Source organism: Eumetopias jubatus, unplaced genomic scaffold (genome assembly GCF_037043125.1).
Source record: "Eumetopias jubatus isolate StellerSeaLion01/CBP00866 unplaced genomic scaffold, mEumJub1_p1.0 scaffold_11, whole genome shotgun sequence".
In the NCBI taxonomy this organism is placed as follows: Eukaryota; Metazoa; Chordata; class Mammalia; order Carnivora; family Otariidae; genus Eumetopias; species Eumetopias jubatus.
In genome coordinates, this window is record NW_028274817.1 from 43,882,203 (window position 1) to 43,901,047 (window position 18,845).

The 18,845-nt window shown below is 40.6% G+C and overlaps 1 protein-coding gene across 1 annotated transcript; it reads right to left on the reverse strand.

The window, feature by feature from the left end:
- Positions 1-8,031: 8,031 nt before the first annotated feature.
- BEX3 (brain expressed X-linked 3) lies at positions 8,032-9,385 on the reverse strand. Its single transcript, XM_088028967.1, has 2 exons — positions 9,233-9,385; positions 8,032-8,396 (listed from the first exon to the last, which is right to left on the reverse strand). The coding sequence occupies exon 2, from the start codon at positions 8,368-8,370 to the stop codon at positions 8,032-8,034; it is 339 nt and encodes a 112-aa protein (XP_087885093.1). The 5' UTR covers positions 8,371-8,396; positions 9,233-9,385.
- Between the last annotated feature and the right edge of the window lie 9,460 nt (positions 9,386-18,845).

Here is an 18,845-nt window from a genome sequence, read left to right on the forward strand (position 1 = left end):
CCAAATTGGTTTCTATCACTTTAACAATATGCATTAAACTATCTTCCATGACTTTTTGTGGCTTGATAGCTCATGTATTTTTATTACTGAATAATATTCCATTTATGGATGAACCACATTTTGTTTATTCATTCACTTATTGAAGGACATCTTGGTTGCTTTCATCTTTTGGCAATTATAAACTACTATAAACATTTGTGTGCAAATTTTTGTGTGCTAATGTTCAGGTATTTATATCCTTACCTTTTTTTTTTTTTATCTACTTGCTCTAACAATTATTGAGAGAGGAGCATTGAAATCTACAACCATAATTGCAGAATTGTCTATTTTTCTTTTCAGTGTTGTCAGGATTTGCTTTAAGCATTTGAAGCAATTTATTGAGTGCAACATATCTAGGATATCTATGAACTTTTGATAAATTAATTCTTCTGTCATAAAAATGTCCTTGTTTTTCTGTAGTAATATTTCTTGTTCTGAAGTATACTTTGTTTAATATGAGTATAAACACGCTGCCTTTTTTATGATTAGTGTTTTCCTTGGAATATACTTTTCTATCCTTTGAGTTTAGCCTATATGTGTCTTTATATTTAAAGTCCATTTCCTATAGAGAGCATATATTTGGGTCTTGCTTTTTATCTGGTCAGACAATCTAGTCTTTTAATTGGAATGTCCATGATGCTTTATGTTTAATGTAATTTTCAACAGAATTTGGTTCGATTTTACCATTTTGCTCTTTTTTTCTATTTGATTGTGTCTCTTTTTCACATTTTTCCTCTTTTCCTGCCTTCACTTGAATTAAACATTTTTAGTATGTTATCTCCTCTTTTGGCTTGTTACTACAGTTTTATTTTTACCAGTTTCTCTGGTGTTTACATACTGTATTTCTAACATATTACTATCTACTTCCAAATAATAATTTAGCACTTCATTTATAAGTGTTAAGAATCTTATAATAGGGGCGCCTGGGTGGCTCAGTCATCCAGCGTCTGTCTTCGGCTCAGGTCATGGTCCCGGGGTCCTGGGATCAAGCCCTGCATCAGGCCCTCTGCTCGGCGGGAAGCCTGCTTCTCCCTCTTCCACTCCCCCTGCTTGTGTTCCCTCTCTCGCTGTGTCTCTCTCTGTCAAATAAATAAATAAAATCTTTAAATAAAAAAAGAATCTTATAATAATCATATTCTGTTTTCTTCTCCTTTATTGCATTATTTCTGTCATATATTTTACTGGAATATATATCAATTCTACACTGTATGTATATTATTTTAGTTTTTAAAATAATCTTTAAAAATACTGAAAACAGAGGGACACCTGGGTGGCACAGTCAGTTAAACGTCTGCCTTCAGCTCAAGTCATAATCCCAGGGTCCTGGGATCGAGTCCCACATCGGGCTCCTTGCTTAACGGGGAGCCTGCTTCTCCCTCTCCCTCTGCCGCTCCCCCTGCTTGTGCTTTCTCTCTCTCATTCTGACAAATAAATAAATAAAATCTTAAGAAAAATAAAATGAAAATATTGAAAATAGAAAAAAATATATTTACATATATATTTAGTGCTCTTTAGTCCTTTGCACATATTCAAGGTTCTGGCATTATTTTCCTTCAGTCTTAAGTACATTTTAAAAAATATTATATTGCTGGTCCACAGGCAACAAACTGTTTTAAAGCTTTGTTGAATACTGAAGTGTTTGGTCATTACTTTGAAGGCTATTTACACAGAATATCTAATTCTAGTTTGACAGTTTGTGTTTTTAGCACTTCAAATATCTTTCCATTGTACTCTGGCTTTCTATTGTACTTTTTTTTTTAAGATTTTATTTATTTGTCAGAGAGAGAGACAGAGAGAGAGCACAAGCAGGGAGAGCGGCAGGCAGAGGGAGAAGCAGGCTCCCTGCCAAGTAAGGAGCCCAGTGTGGGACTTGATCCCAGGACCCTGGGATTGTGACCTGAGCCAAAGGCAGACGCTTAATGGACTGAGCCACCCAGGTGTCCCACTGGCAGTGTTTCTGATAAGTAATCCACACATGGTGATTTTTATCTTTGTTTTCCTTTACATATTATGACGTATTTCTCCAGCTTCTTTTAAGATTTTCTCTTTATTACTAGTTTTCAGGTATTTTGTCATTATATGCTTTGGTGTGGTCTTATTTTTATTTGTGTTTTCCTACGTAGTTTCAGAGGGCTTCTTGGATCTTTGAGTTTTTCATTTTCCTTGAACTTAGAAACATTTCTGCCATTACTTTTTTCAAATATATTTTCTGTTCCCATACATATTTACACACCTTACTTTCTTGATTATTAGATTACAAGATCTGTAACATACACCATTGACTCAAATACTTTTTTGAGATAAAAATAAAACCATCACATAAAATCTACACATCTATTTTATGATGTATCCCCATGTGAGAAATGTTGAACGATTTTTAAAAATAGAGCCTAATATAGAATAAGAAAATTTTGGGGCGCCTGGGTGGCTCAGTTGTTAAACGTCTGCCTTCAGCTTGGGTCATGATCTCAGGGTCCCGGGATCGAGCCCCAAATCGGGCTCCCTGCTCAGAGGGAAGTCTGCTTCTCCCTCTCCCATTCCCCCTGCTTGTGTTCCCTCTCTCGCTGTGTCTCTCTCTGTCAAATAAATAAAATCTTAAAAAAAAAAAGACAATTTAGGTCATGTTATATACACATTGCTAGGATCTCTGACATTTTTATGTATTTCTTTGCAGTCTTTTTCTAGGCATGTTTGTATCAACATAATTTTATTTCTACTCCATTACTAGTGGTTCTTCAGTCTCTTATTGTGCTTTAGAATTTTTCAGGGGAGCATGATAATAATGCATATTTGGGGGCCCAGTTGGAAGTATGTTTGATTCATGGAATCTGGGGAAGAGGTGCCTATGTCTGCACTGTTAGCAAAAGAGACAGGAAATTCTAAAGCAAGAAGTCTGTGTGCCATGCTTCAAAAATCACTGGTACATTCTGACAAGGATGCCCCGCTAGACCAAAACTTTAGTCGGACTCCTCTGAGCCCTCTTTCTATTAGGTCTTGCCCTTGGTCCTGGTCTTGGTCTGCAAAGCTGTTTTAACAAGGAATTCTGGTTAGCCAAGTGATCAAGAAATCCCCCCCAACCTTAATATCCAATTAGGCTTGATATCTAATCAAGTTGCTGTTTCCCCACCTTGATACTTAATCAAACTATTCTTCCTAATTTTCCATCCTCTCTCTCCCCCTTCCCATTGGCCGTAAGTTCCCAGCTGTCCTTGTATTTGGAATTGAGTTCAATCTCTCCGCTCTAGGCAATAGTCTTGATCCCTATTGCAATAATCTTAAGTCTTCCTTGCTGTTTTTTTAACAAGTATCTGCTGCAAATTTTCTTTTACAATATGATGCAAAATTTTTGTTCATGTTTTAAATTGTTGTGTCATCCTGCCCCTGCTACACTCCTTGAGAAATGCAAGTCTTTGCCTCTAAAGAAGTGACGTGAACGAAAAGAATGAAATTCTTTAGTCAAGGGTAGAACTGGGTTGAGGGATGAGGATCTCCAGAGTCATAATGGCCACATTAAACATTTATTCAAGACATACCAGTATTTCTACTCCTGACTAGGACAGAGTAACAGAGACTGGAATTACCTTCCAATCTGAAGCAACTATAAAACTGGATAAAATCTACAAACCAACTCTTCTCAAGAGTGGACATTGGGCAACGAGATCTGTGATCCCTGAGAGACTGGGAACAAATGAGGTTATTCTTATGATTGCCCCAGGCTACTTCCTGGAGAAAGTTTTCAGGCCACAGCGCAAGGAGTGGGAATCCAGGGGTAGCCCAGTGGTATTCCATAGATCAAGATAAGAAATTAGGAACTAGGGAGGCCCAGGTTGCTAGAGTTTGCAGGGCAGAGTATCAAAAAGAGAAGAGCTCACAGAGAAAGAATTTCGATGATCTGCTCAGTGTCCTCTTTGAATAACTGAGTAGTCTAGGGCCATACAACCCTGAGCGTACCCAGTCTCGTCTGAGTAATTACCTGAGTGCTGATCATTAAATGCCTGTGAGAAAACTACCCCACACCAAGAAAAGAACCACCCCCAAAAGATTAAAGGGAACAATTTAAGTTCACACGTTTAGGAACACTATATGTTCCTAATAGCCAGACTTGAAGACTTCATAATTCATGGGACATCAGATAGAGTACTCAGAAGGATTTTTCCTCATTAGTGGAGTACAATTAACCCTGAACACTACTCTGGTCCAGCCTTATGAAGATTAAAATCAAGAACCTAAAATATCAAACTGTTTACATGTAATTTAACCCTGTCCCAGAATAAAAACCAATATATTTACAGGGATCCAAAAATATCTAGCGCTCAAAAGTTAAAATTAACAATGTCTGACATCCAAACAATTCCCAGGCCTGCAAAGAAGCAGGAAAATCTAACCCACCATGAGGAGAAAAATCAATCAAAACTGACCAAGATATGAAAAAGATGGTAAAATTAGACAAGGACATTAAAAGAGATATTATAACTGAATTGCATACATTCAAGAAGCTGTGGGGCACCTGGGTGGCTCAGTTGGTTAAGCATCTGCCTTCAGCTCAGGTCATGATCCTGGGGTCCTGGGATGGAGCCCTGCATGGGGCTCCTTGTTCAGCGGGGAATCTGCTTCTCCCTCTCCCCCTGCCCCTCCCCCCCCGCTCGTGCTCACATGCTCTCTCTCCTCTCAAATAAATAAAATCTTTTAAAAAAATAAGATAAATATTTACTATATCAAGCACTATACTAACAACTGAGATCCAGGGTGATTAAAACAAAATCATTGGTGTAAAAGGGCATAGGCTTGCATAGAAATGATAATGCTGGGGCACCTGGGTGGCTCCGTCATTAAGTGTCTGCCTTTGGCTCATGTCATGGTCCCAGGGTCCTGGGACCAAGCCCACATCGAGCCCCACATCAGACTCCCTGCTCGACAAGAAGCCTGCTTCTCCCTCTCCCTCTGCTTGTGTTCCCTCTCTTGCTGTGTCTCTGTCAAATAAATAAAATCTTTAAAAAAAAGAAATAATAATGCTTAGCTTATTTAATAACATAATTATTATATACTTGTTAATAAGAGATTCATGATAATGCATTAATTTAATATGATATTTTGAAAAATAAAAAGTACTAGTTTATAGATATATATTGATTGTTTAATGCAATCTGATTTTGGAAATATATTTTGGAAAGGTATATTCATTGTATTATCAAATAAGCAAGGTAATTTAGATCACACTGTAAAATGCTGTAATCACTGCTAGTGTTTCTCTATGCCTATGTTGTCATAACTCAGATGCATCAGAATCACCTGAGGAACTGTCAAAACAGTAGTTACTGATCAGGTGATTCAAGAGGTGATAATAGGGGTTGAAAGTGGGAAGAGCACCCAAGTGTCAGCATTTTTAACATTTTCCCTAGGTAATTATGATGCAAGTAAGAGGTCTGTGTTTACATAAATGCTGGCATATAAAAGGTTTTTAAAAGAAATTACAGATCTTGGGGGTGCCTAGGTGGCTCAGTCAGTTCAGTGACCAACTCTTGGTTTCAGCTCAGGTCATGATCTCATGGTCATGAGATCAAGCCCTGCATCAGGTTCCATGCTAAGTGTGGAGTCTGCCTGAGATTCTCTCCCTCCCCTTCTGCCTCTCCTCCTGGCTTGTTCTCTCTAAAATAAATAAATAAAATCTTTTTTAAAAAAGAAGAAATTAAAGATTTTGGGTTAGAGACTTTTTTGCCATTTCCTCTGGAAAGTAAAAGTAATACTTTCCAAGTAGTTATTTGCCTTAGTATACTTAAGGACAGTCAATTAGGAACAATATGAAGGTGGGCTCCTAACTCCATTATAGTAACCAATCAAAATGAATAATTAAGTATCTGCTACGTCAGGCACTATACACTAGAAACTGAGCTCCAAGATGATTAAGACAAAATTAAGTCATAAGAAGGGCATGCACTCATAAAAATTTTAATGCCAAATTTTTTTATGTTGTTAATCACCATACATCATTAGTTTTTGATGTAGCGTTCCATGATTCCTTTGCGTGTAACACCCAGTGCTCCATGCAGTACGTGCCCTCTTTAATACCCATCACCAGGCTAACCCATCCTCCCTCCTCCCTCCCCTCTAGAACCCTCAGTTTGTTTCTCAAGAGTCCATAGTCTCTCATGGTTCGTCTCCCCGACTCCCCCCCTTCATTTTTCCCTTCCTGCTATCTTCTTCTTTTTTTTTTAACATATAATATAGTTTTTAAGAACTTACAAAGCAATTTCATGTTTCAGGTGTGGAAGGAATAAAAATGGGAGTGTTTCAGCTTTAAAATGTGTCCCCCTAATGTAATTTGGATATCTTCTAGGTAGGTCTGTTAAACTGGTTGGGTAAGCCTGCCCAGACTCTCTTTTGAGAAAATGCCCCCAAAGGCTAAAAACACAGGCAAAACAAAGCTTTCAGCCTGTGTGTGTTTGGGAGGTTTGAAGTAGTGTAATTCTAGACACACCATGGTGAGACATCTAGATATATCTCCTGAGCTAGGCCCCAGTGCATTGAAGTCTGAATTCTCTGAAGAGGAGCACAAAAATACCAAAAAAGGGCTATTTTGTTAGAACCAACAAAAGACCAAGAACCACGGGAGTGGTACTCACTTGGATAAATATTTTTAAAGGGGGGAGAAAGACATTCTCCAGATATAGGAGTCAAAGGAGCAGGGTTTAGCTCACCAGGGACTCAAGAGAAATCAGTGGGTTTTTGTTACCTTGCGGACTCACATCAGCAATGAAAACAGAATCAGAACCCAGAAGAAGGTTAAGTATGCCTAACTGACATGGTACTAGATCAGGGGAGAAGTACTGCAAATATCAGAGAAATGACAAGGTGGAAGCCAACTATTTTTGCCCTTTGGACAAAATGTGAGCATAGGTGAAAACTCCCTTTAGTACTTCCCAAGTACCTGATGGAGTTGCAGAGTAGGCAGCCCAACAGTTCCATACCTCATCTATTCCACTCAGCTGCCCTGTAAGGCAAGCATTATTCCCCACTTCACAGAAAGGAAAATTGACTTTTTTAAAAAGATTTTTTATTTATTTATTTGACAGAGAGAGACACAGCGAGAGAGAGAACACAAGCAGGGGGAGTGGGAGAGGGAGAAGCAGGCTTCCCGCCGAGCAGGGAGCCCGATGCAGCGCTCGATCCCAGGACCCTGGGATGGACCTGAGCCGAAGGAAGACGCTTAACGACTGAACCACCCCAGTACTCCAAGAAAATTGACTTTTAAAAGGAATGTATCTAGGGGCGCCCGGGTAGCTTAGTCGGTTAAGCGTCTGCCTTCAACTCAGGTCATGATCCCAGGTTTCTGGGATGGAGTCCAGCATCGGGTCCCCTGCTCGGCGGGGAGTCTACTTCTCCCTCTCCCTCTGCTGCTCCCCCTGCTTGTTCTCTCTCTCTGTAAAAATAAAATCTTTAAAAAACAAAATAAAAATAAATAAAATGAATGTATCTGTAATAAAGGGTTTATTCTTCCACTTAAAACTGGAAAGTTCTTAAAGTTCACTCTTAAAGTTTGTTGAACCAGTATTATATACCTGTACTATATTCGGACTCCTTGAAAAATTGTTTTTGCTTCTAGAACTCCAGATAATAAGAGGGAAAAAGTCACATATTATCCAACTACAGAGAAATGGTACCGAATTAACACCTGAGACATCTTATTTCTGATTTGGGGGGGTCATATAATATATACATATGCTTTTAAATGAGACAATAAATGTATAGATTGCTTTTTAATTGCTTTATTAACTTTACACTTTTTCATGCAACTGGGTGACTCTACTGTTGACAGAAACTTAGACTGGGTGCCAAGGCAATCTTCAATTGGAATCTGGTAACACAGAACCCACCTGACACATGGAAATTACATAAGGTTCACAGCAAACGAATCAGTAAAGGTGTATCAGGAAAATGCAAGGAAAAAAAAACAGTGTTGAATCACAGTATTAATCTCATGGAAAATGGCAGGAGTCAAGGCATAAGGCAAAATTCGTCATGATGGTCATGGTGATTAGAGAGCTCCCCCATCAGGATACGCAGACAATTCCTCAACTGCAGCTCCCTAAGTTTTCTCCTGATTTCTCTCATCTCCTCCATGAACATTTCCATATCATCTCCATCTCCACCCATCCCATCATTGACCTGCCTATTGGGTATGGCCCATCGGAAATTTGGAGCAAGTCGGCGAGCCTGTCCTCGTCTATTATTTCCTGCAGGTTGGTGGCCTTCTCCCCCTCCCAAAGGGCGGTCTTCCTCTCCATTCTGCATGGGCTGCTCCATTTCTTCGTTTTCCTGGTGGATATTTGCCATGAGATTTTTTTTTCCTGGTTGTTTTTCTTTGAACACAAGTAAGACAAAGGCAAGGAGAGAGACTGAATGCTTGGTGCACTGATCAGCAGGATTCAGAGCTCTGCTATCTAAGGTTTTGTAAATTTTATTTTTTTTCCCACCTTAGGAGCTTCAGGCGTCCTCTAGGGGGCCTCCGAATCGAGCCCCTCCCTCCAGCTCTCTCCTTTTCCCTCCCTCCCCTGAAGCCCACCATTTTTCCTTTCCCAGGATTCTTTCCCCGAGCTCCGCAGGCACCAAAATGGAGGACTGGGGGGCAGGGGAATGGGGTGGATGAGGTTGATGGGAGGGGGGGGTCTCAAACTGGGCTCTGCACCCGCCCCCCCCACTATCCCCCGCACAGACCTGGGCCTATCCTTGCTGTCTCCTCCTCCCGATTCTCGCCGTGAGTGCGCCGCCACGACACTTGACACCTACACCCGCAAACCTGCAGAGGACCGGCGTGGAGGGAGCGGAGACTGTTGCGAAGCGCTTGACGCCGACCGGCCACCACCTGGTCCCTTCCGGGTCCCGGGCCCCCCTGGCCGCCCCCATCTGCATTCCCGCCCTCACCCCTAGCCCCCCCCCCCATCCTGCCGCGGAGGTTCACCATTTTCCTGTAGGAACTTGGGGGTGACTTCCAGTCGCTCTTGGTTGCCCCCGCCAACGGCCGCCCCAGCACCCCCACCCCAGGGGGCCACTACTGATGTGCCCAAGAATGCTGGGTGTGGAGAAAGCTGGCCGGGAGCCGCTGCGCCGATCCCCTGCGCAGATCCCCTGCGCCGGCCTCCGGGGTAGGCCGACAGCTGCCTACCTGGCCTCGGCGCGCGGGCCCCGGAGCCCTTACCTGCTCCGCTTTCCTCGGGCCCGATGCCAGCCCGCCCGGCGCAGGACCGCGGGGAGCCGGTACCCAGACGGGAGTGACGACTGCACCGAAGGCTGCGTCGCTCTGCAGCTCCAGGTCACGTGAGGGCCCCGCGTCACCAACGCGCTCGCCCCCCAACTCCCGCGGCTTGTGCGGCGGGAGTGCCCGCCTCCACCCCTTGCCTCACGCACAAGCGCACGCAACCCCCTCCTCCTGTTTCTGCGCTGAGCCCCAGCGCGCACCGCCCTGTCACTCAGCTTGGTCCTCTCCAATTTGAGGGCCGACTAGTGCCTCACCTCCCTGCGGCTGGAGTTTACCCTTTTCTGGTTACCCGGGAGGGTCTGCAACACCCTCCACCCCTCCCACTCCCGCCCTGGGCCTTGAGTTTGGCCTGTTCTGCTTTCTCTCCCCTTCTCGCTGGCCGCACCCCCTCTTTCCCCCACCCACCCTCAAGTACACCGCCACCATTGCCACTGCGTCCCCTGAATTCAGATCCCCAGGAAATCTAGAATGAGGGCTGGGGTGGGGTGGGAGCAGCGGACTTGTCAGAAAGAGGCCAGGAGACAGTGAATTCTTCCAAAGAATTTCTCTTTTATTTCCTTTTTTTTTTTTTTAAATCAGCATGCCTCAAAAAATTAACAATTGCGAGATTTCACTTTTGAAAGAAACGCTTCATCTTGCGGGATGAAAAAGCCTCATTTACTCATTATATTCACCTGTATAACACAGAAAATATTTTCTGAGTTCCACACAACATTAACATCCCTTTTGAAACATACTAGCTTGTTTCAAATTTCTATTTTGAAAAAAGAGGCATCTTTATGTACGCAGTTGCTATTTTCAAAACGATCTGTAAAGTAAATCTTTAGGGAGAAGTCCAGTTGTCAGATATTGGCCATTTAATGTAAATTTGTGATGTTTTTGATACCATAGTCTTTGGAGAAAAGGAGCCTTTTTTACTCCCTGCTTCCCTTTACAAACTTTCCAAACCACCCCTACAAATATCTTCTTAGAATGATCGGAAGTATACAATATACAGAAGTTAGTTCCACAGCCATCTGCCTTTTGATGTAAATGAGAAAAATATTAGAAATAAGCAGGGGGTTATGATCTCACTGATAATGTGGAATTTAAGAAACAAGACAGAGGATCATAGGGGAAGAGAGGGATAAATGAAACAAGATGAAACCAGAGAGGGAGACAAACCATAAGAGACTGTTAATCTTAGGAATCCCTTGAAACTGAGGGTTGCTGGAGGGGAGGAGGAAGGGGGAATGTGGTAACTGGGTGATGGACATTGGGGAGGGTATGTGTTGTAAGGAGCACTGCGTCTTATATAAGAATCACAGACCTATACCCCTCAAACAAATAATACATTATATGTTAATTAATTGAATTTAAATAAAAAAAATAAGCAGGGGGTATATGAAGCAACTAAACTTGAGACCGAAATCCACGTTGAGTGAATTGAGTAATTGTTCCTTTCTCCACCTTGAAGTAACTTAACAAATTTTATCACAGAGAACAGATGTCTTTAGGAAAGTGGCATTTAATATAAAAAATACTTACTAGATGTTGGTTGTGATAAAGGAACCAAAAGTGTTATATGTGCTGAGACAAGACAGGCCAGACAAATGTTTACTGCCTCTGGTTTTGGTTCCAAACTCCTGTGTAATCTCTGACCCTGTTAAACTAGCTGGGACATTGAATAAAGGAAGAATATATGCCTAGTGCATACATAGTTTGAGGTTTTTATGCTTCGGAGGTATTTTGATATATAGCTTGTGAAAAAAACAATTCAACCAAGTAAATTTGAAGATTTAATTGGCTTGTTAAATGATCCATGAATCAGGAAGCATCCCATCTAGCAAGTAGAGGTGTGCTCTAATGGGCTACAGAAAAGGAAAGGTTTTTAAGGGCAGGACAAGGAAGTCATAAACAGAAAAAAAAAAAAAAAAAGGATTATTTCACCTGAAGTCACCTTCATTTGGGGACAAATGGGTCTTAGTATATGAATTTCTTGATTTTACTTTGGAGGAATGAAGAGGGCCCATGTGACAGATTACCTTATTGGTGCTGACCAGAAAATTCCTGACTGACTGGGTAAAGGTTACATTCCTAGGGGGTCAAAACTGCAGTTAGATTAGGTATTAACTCTTGGTTTACTACTGACTTGGGGCCTTAACCTAAGTGATGCCCTTTGGGGCCTGCGGTTCTCTTTTTAACAAGTTTCAAAAGCTCAAATTACATAATCACACCCAAAATTGTCTTTTAAAGGAATAGTGATTCCTGGATTCTGTTTCACAGTTCACAACTCTTCATACAGATCTATTAATGACATTGGCTGAAAGGATGCTGATTGAAAGCATGAGCTGTGGTATCAGACATGTCTGGGTTTAAATCATACCTGCTACTTATTTGAAATGTAACTTTGCATCAATTACTTATCAAGGTCTTTGTGCTTCCTCTGTGAAACGGGTTTTGTTAGAAGTAAATTACACATATCAAGTACTTACCATAGAACCCAATAAATCTTCAGTAAAAGTTGACTCTTTTTTTACCATTATTAGGTGGTTTCTAACAAGATTTGAAGAGTAAGCAGATCATAATTCTTTCCTTAGCTACATCCACTTGTCTTTCGGGTGGGGGGATGGGTTAGCCTGGTGATGGGTATTAAAGAGGGCACGTATTGAATGGAGCACTGGATGTTACACGCGAACAATGAATCATGGAACACTACATCAAAAACTAATGATGTAATGTATGGTGATTAACATAATATAATAAAAAAAAGAAAAGAAAATCCATGAGGGCCCAAAACATATCGCTTTATTCTACTTTGCATACCCAACGACTTATAAAGTTCCTTGTACAAAGTGGGTGATTAGTGAATATTTGTTGACTGAATGCATCCACTACTGAGGTTAACTAGTTGCTTTTCATTCAGGGGACTGTATTTAGAGCAATACAAAAAAACTTTTATGAAAATTAGTTATTACCTAGAAAGAATCCCTTGAAAGTAGGAAACCACTATGATGTAACTATTGAATATAAAGTTTAGCAAGAGGATTTTTATTTTTCACAGTGGCTAAATGCTTTGCTGTTGTCTTTTTGACCCATCTTGAGTAAGTCTTTTGTTTGACACTACCAAATTTTCTTGGATAAAAATATACATTTGTATATTTTTCCAGATCAGATATTATGCTATATAGGTGGTTGGTTGTAATGAAGTGATGTTTTAAAGATAGGTGAAAAATGTCCTGGAAATGATGTTATCTTTACTAACATGTTTTGAGTTGTTGATTGAGGTCTTTTCTTGGCCTTGGAGTTGTCTGAGGAGTTGGAGACAGGTAGCAACCTGTTGAGAACAAAATTTAAAATTTCCCAAGGCTGAGTTAGAAAGACAAAAGAATCTTAGTTTGGGACTCATGTGCCCCCAAGGACAGAGAGAGAATGAAGTAGTTTGGTGGCTCTTACCCCAAAATGATAGAAGGATAGTGTAGTACTGGGAAAGAAGAGTCTAGGTTCACATTTTAGGAAGTGCAGTGTTTGTGGAAAGAACCTATCCCCTCTCTGTATCTCCTGTAATTATGGTAGATGGTGGCACTTGATTGGTTCCCTTCCCCAAAGCCAAGAGAGTGGGATCCCAAAAGAATTGTACATCAAGTTTAGGGATATCTACAAGGTGGTAAGATTTCCTTCTTATTCCTCTGCTGGATATCTGCTTTACCACTGGGATTTTGAGCTACCTATAAGCTACAGAATCCTGGAAAGAACATTTTAAAGAGATGATGTGGTGGTATGGCCAGGTGGAAAAGGGCTAGGATTGAACCCCTACTTAAGTTCTCAATTCTGGAGAGGCATGAGAAATAAATCATACCATGCCTATAGGCACTGGAGTTGGAACTGGGGAGGGGATTTACTGAGATATAGGCTTACCATAAACCATTAGAGTAGGGCAAAGAGACCTGTGAATCACAGGAATGCCTTGTGAGGGTCATCAACTAGGAGTGACATGCAAGATATGGCCCAGTTTTCCAAGGTGCTAGCAAAACCTAAGGGAGGTTCTTGCATGTGAGTCCTTATCAGCAGGCTCTATAGAAATTAAACGAGCTTCAGTGGTGATTAATCACATAGGGACAGCAGTCTTACACTAGGTAGTCTGATAAAGAATTGTTTTTGTGTCCCCATCCTCCAAACTCTCAAACCATCGGAGTAAACACAATGAAGGAGGGTATGATGGTTAATTTTCTATGTCAACTAAGCCACAGGATGCCAATATATCTGGTTAAACATTATTTATGGGTGTGTCTGTGAGGGTGTTCTGGAAGAGGTTAGTATTTGAACTGGTGAACTGAGTAAAGCAGATGGCCCTCTGCAACGTGGGTGAGCATCATCTAATCCTGAATAGAACAGAGAGGCAGAGGAAGATTGAATTTGCTCTCTGTCTGAATGCTTGAGCTGTGGCATTGATCTTCTTCTGCCCTTGGTATTCCTGGTTCTCAGGACTTCTAACTCAGACTGGCATCTATACATCAGTTCTCCAGATCTCAGGCCTTTGAACTATACCATTGGCTTCCCTGGCTGTCCAGCTTGCAGACAGCACACTGTGGGACTTCACAGCCTCCATAATTGTGGGAGTCAAGACCTTATAATCAATCAATCAATCGATCTCTATATCTATAGATATAAATGTAGATAGATAGATATAGAAGATTTTGATATAGATCTCCCAGAGGGATGAGGAGTATTCTAAATTACAACTGAGATTTGCATTTTAAAATACTTATAACCAAATTTTTAACAGTCAAACAGAGACTATTTTAATAAGCAAAAGTGACTAAAAAGTTGGGGAACAGGATTGAGGTGTAGTTAAAGAAGCCCATTGCCCAGTAGAAAGAGGGGGAGGGGCTTGACAGAAAGAGCACAATTGAGACAGCTACTGGGGAAAAAAACCTGTTGTGTAATTTTGCCTTAACTAGTTATCCCTTAATCGAACCATGGAGATGTCAGATTAGTATCCCATCAGAAGAAGCTTATTGCTGAAATCTTTTTGCATGTTGCCATGACATAGCTCACATGTATTTGGCTGGAAATGCACCCAGTTGGATTGTAGTTATTATCCTCTTTTTCTCTCATTATCCCCTCCTGTGTGAATTCCAGGCTTGGGAGATGGTGGTCTGAGACCTGGTAGGCTCTGTGGGTGTGGGTATCTCTGTTCCAGCCTAGAGTAGTTCTCTGTGTGTCTTCTTGAGGCTTCATTGCTGCAATCTTACTATAGTTCTCTCTTTTTCTCTAAATTTAAGCACTTATTAACAAATTGAAACGAAGTATTAAGAATATAGGAAATTATGCCTACTCTAACTTCCCTATAAGTTACGGCCATTATAACTGTGATGCCAATAACTTTGAAGAATGGAGAATGGACCCAGTGAAATTTTAAGTGTGTTTCTATAAGAATTTGGAACATTTGGGAGATAATATATTTCATTCAAGAGATCTAGTCTGAAATAATAACATAGCTATAACGCTAAGATGTCTGAATGTGAAAGCAACAAATATTCAGCACCTCATTATCTATTAGAGAGCTTTTCTTTATTTCAGGGGCTGCAGATGATAGATATCTTGAGACACCAGAGACCCATGGCCACTCACTCCTGTTGTTTAAGACTCTGGTGGAAAAGAAGTTCTGTCCTGTATAGTTTCCTAAAGTGATTAATTGAGCTGGACTATGTATGGGCCAAGAGAATTCCCTTGACCCTTCTAGCTTCAGATTTTAGCTAGTACCATTCCTACCTTCCCGTAGACTTTGGGATGAACTTAGAGGAATATCAGGAAACTTACGTATCAGTGTTCATGAGATGACTTTACCTTGCCTTACTGTTGCTAGTCCCATGTAAATTCCACTGATAATACAATTTTAGCACCTAGCAAGGTCCTAGTGCCCAGTAGACCCTTTGGTTCAAGGATTGCGACTCACATGGTCACAGGTAACATATATGTGAGTGAAGCCAGCTAAGCAGGAATCTGGTTAAACTGGAGAGCACATGCTCTATCAATATGGGACAGCTTCTGCTTACCTCTTGCCAATTATTGTTAGGCAGTTCAGGCCCAAGGTTGCCAAATATTCCTTCTCTTTTTCAAGAGATACCAGAAATACAAAAATGTATGTGATTCCCCCCTGCAAAATGAACTGCTAAGTTAAAACTCTGCATTTGTTTTCTCACCTTTTCTCACACTTGCCCAATTCCATTTGACTGACTTGATAACACATTGGCTTCATGACTATTGTGTGCCTGTGGCTAGCACCTGCAGCATAACATGTAGCTCTTCCAAGTTTCTACTGATAGGTAACAACTCTCCCAAAATTCACTGGTGTAAACTACAACTGATATCTATGCTCACAGATTCTGTGAGTCAGAAATTCACAAAGTACATATCAGGGACTATTCTTCTCTGCTTCAGGACGTCTGCAGCCTCAGCTACGATGGCTTGGCTGAGGGTACCTGGAAAGGCTGTAGATGACTCAAACAGCTGGATCCTGAAACAACTGAGACTGAGATGGCTTAGGGACTGGTTCATTTGGGACTATCAACCAAAGTTCCCGTATGTAGCCTGTCCAACATGGCCATCTCAGGGCTTTTAAAGCAAATCTTCCCTGTAAACAAGGTGGAAGCTATATGGCCTTTTATGATCAAACCTTGGAAGTCACATAGAATCAAATTCTATACTCCACTGGTCAAAATAATCATAAGTCCTCTACTAAGATTCAAGGGGAAGGACTATAGATTCCAACTTTTGATGGAAGGAGTGCCAAATAATTGGTAGCCATGTTTTAAAACCATCACACACCTTACTGGTATGTGCCTCTTACAATCCCTTTTTTTACCCTCCAGCTAGGCAAGGCAGTCAATATGTTAAGTGACACTTGTTTGATTACAATTATTAAGTACAAAATAATTTTTGAGTAGGGCCTAAAATGGAATTTCCACAGCCTTGTTCCACCCGTATTTTTCCTACCTTAAGGATTTCTAAGAAATTAATTTTTTTTTATTTATTTGTCAAAGAGAGAGAGAGAGCACATAAGCAAAGGAAGCGGCAGGCAGAGCGAGAAGCAGGCTCCCTGCCAAGCAAGGAGCCCAATGCGGGACTCCATCCCAGGACCCTGGGATCATGACCTGAGCCAAAGGCAGACACTTAACCAACTGAGCCACCCAGGCATCCCCTAAGAAATTAATTTTTACTAGAAAAAAGTTTAGGATGTTTGTCTACAATTATCCACCTGTGTACTGATTGGGTACTGATTTGCAAAGTCATCAGGAAGGATAGGAAATAGAACAAAATAAACTGAGGCCAAAATAATGGATTAGTAGGCTTATAGAACATTAGATTTTATAGTCATGTTTTCTATGCCTTTGCCTAATTTTGGATTTACAGAGTATGATTTATATTACAGAGTATGATTTGGATATACAGAGTATGATACTGTTAGTATCACTAGGAGTCCTAAGCTTTCACAGATCATGTATTGTTAAAACTAGAACAATCTTGGGGTGCCTGGGTGGTTCAGTCAGTTAAGTGTCTGCTTTCAGCTCAGGTCATGATCCCGGGGTCCTGGGATCTAGCCCCTGCATCAGGACTCCCTGCTCAGCAGGGAATCTGCTTCTCCCTCTCCCTCTGCTCTCTCTCTCACTCTGCTCTCTATCTCAAATAATTAAATAAAATCTTTAAAAAAAAACTACAACAACCTTAGAATTATTTTCATTCAAGAGGCTATTTTAGAAATTGGGAAACTGAGAAAAATTAAGAGGCTTGCCTAAGTTTATCAAAGAAGATAGTGGCAGAACTAGAAATAGAGCCACCTATGCTTTCTTGGCTAATACTGTTATTTGCTTGTTTATATATTTGTGTATATACACATATATATCACATACCTTGTAGGTTTATGCATATTGTATTAAAATTAAAAGAAATACACTAATATTTTAATTATAACTGCTTTTGGCTTTTGTGGTGATGGGTGATAAGCCATAATAATAAATCTTCTAATTTATGATGATCTACATTTTCCAAATATTCTACAATACATTAAGAGAATAAGCAAGAAATTATTTTTAAAAACTAGTAAAACCAATACTTTTTATGTGTTGGTAGTACAGATGATTTTTATATATCTCTAACAAAAGAGTAAACTCTGTCACAAACACATGGGCACATCTCTTCCCATCATCCCTTCCTCCTCCCCCCTTTATACCCCTACCCCAGCTTCTGAGTCAGGGGCTACATTTCCCAACATGTATCTGAGACTCAGGCATTAGTAGCATGACAGTGACAGTATCTTGTACCATATTTTATACTTAGAAACCTATGCCTAGTGACTTGATGCCCTTGCTCCTCACTCATCCCTTCCCATTTAGTGGTCCTCATCTTTGAGATTAAAGATGCATTTCAGATTCTGGTCATCAGGTGTTGATTACCCTTATCAACTAAATTATCTTCAAAGAAAATGTATCCTTTTGGTAAGTAGAAGAAAAAAAATCATTTTTCTTTTAAATTCACGTTATGAAATAGCATGTACAGAATTATCCCAGTTTTTAAAAACATACATAGTGATGAAAATAAACAGCACTGGGGGGCGCCTGGGGGGCTCAGTCAGTTAAGCGTCTGCCGTCGGCTCAGGTCATGATCCCAGGGTCCTGGGACTGAGTCCCACATTGGGCTACTTGCTCACTGGGGAGCCTGGTTCTCCCTCTGCCTGCAGCTCCCCCTGTTTGTGCTCTCTCTGACAAATAAATAAAATCTTTAAAAAAAAGAAAGTAAACAGCATTTATATAAATGCTGATATATGCCAGGCATTGTAATATATATATAGATAGATAGATAGATATAGATATTCATTATTGCATTTTATTCTCCCCCAAATCCTATGAGATAGGTACTAATATTATCCCCCATTTTACAAATAAGAGAATTGCAGGACCACAAGGCTAAGCAATAATAGGAAATGATAGAACAGGAATTCAAATTCATGTAGTGTAGTTCCAAAGTCCATGCTCTTAACCTCTACTCAGTTTCCTTTATTAATAAGTCCCAAATCTTTATCTCATTCATTCTTTTATCCATCCATTGTTTAAGCCCTTTTCTATGCTAAGCACTGCTTGCCCATTTCACATCTCAATCTCACTACCATATTTAGCAGTGATTCTTTTTTTTTTTTCAAGATTTTATTTATTTATTTGACAGAGAGAGACACAGCGAGAGAGGGAACACAAGCAGGGGGAGTAGGAGAGGGAGAAGCAGGCTCCCCGCCGAGCAGGGAGCCGGATGTGGGGCTTCATCCCAGGATTCTGGGATCATGACTTGAGCTGAAGGCAGATGCTTAATGACTGAGCCACCCAGGTGCCCCTATTTAGCAGTGATTCTAAGGACATAGGACTTTCCACTTAATAAAAATATAAGAAGTATACTTTTAGTTTAACCATAATTTATTGAGCATCTACTATGTGCCAGGTAAGGCCCTGGAGATATAAAAGAGAACACAGCGGATATAGCTTTTATATTCTTTTGGAGTTCATGATTTAATGGGAGGAAACCA

Bases quoted from the DNA above. Each gene is read 5' to 3' on its own strand.
- BEX3 (XM_088028967.1), bottom strand. From the start codon at position 8,370: ATGGCAAATATCCACCAGGAAAACGAAGAAATGGAGCAGCCCATGCAG.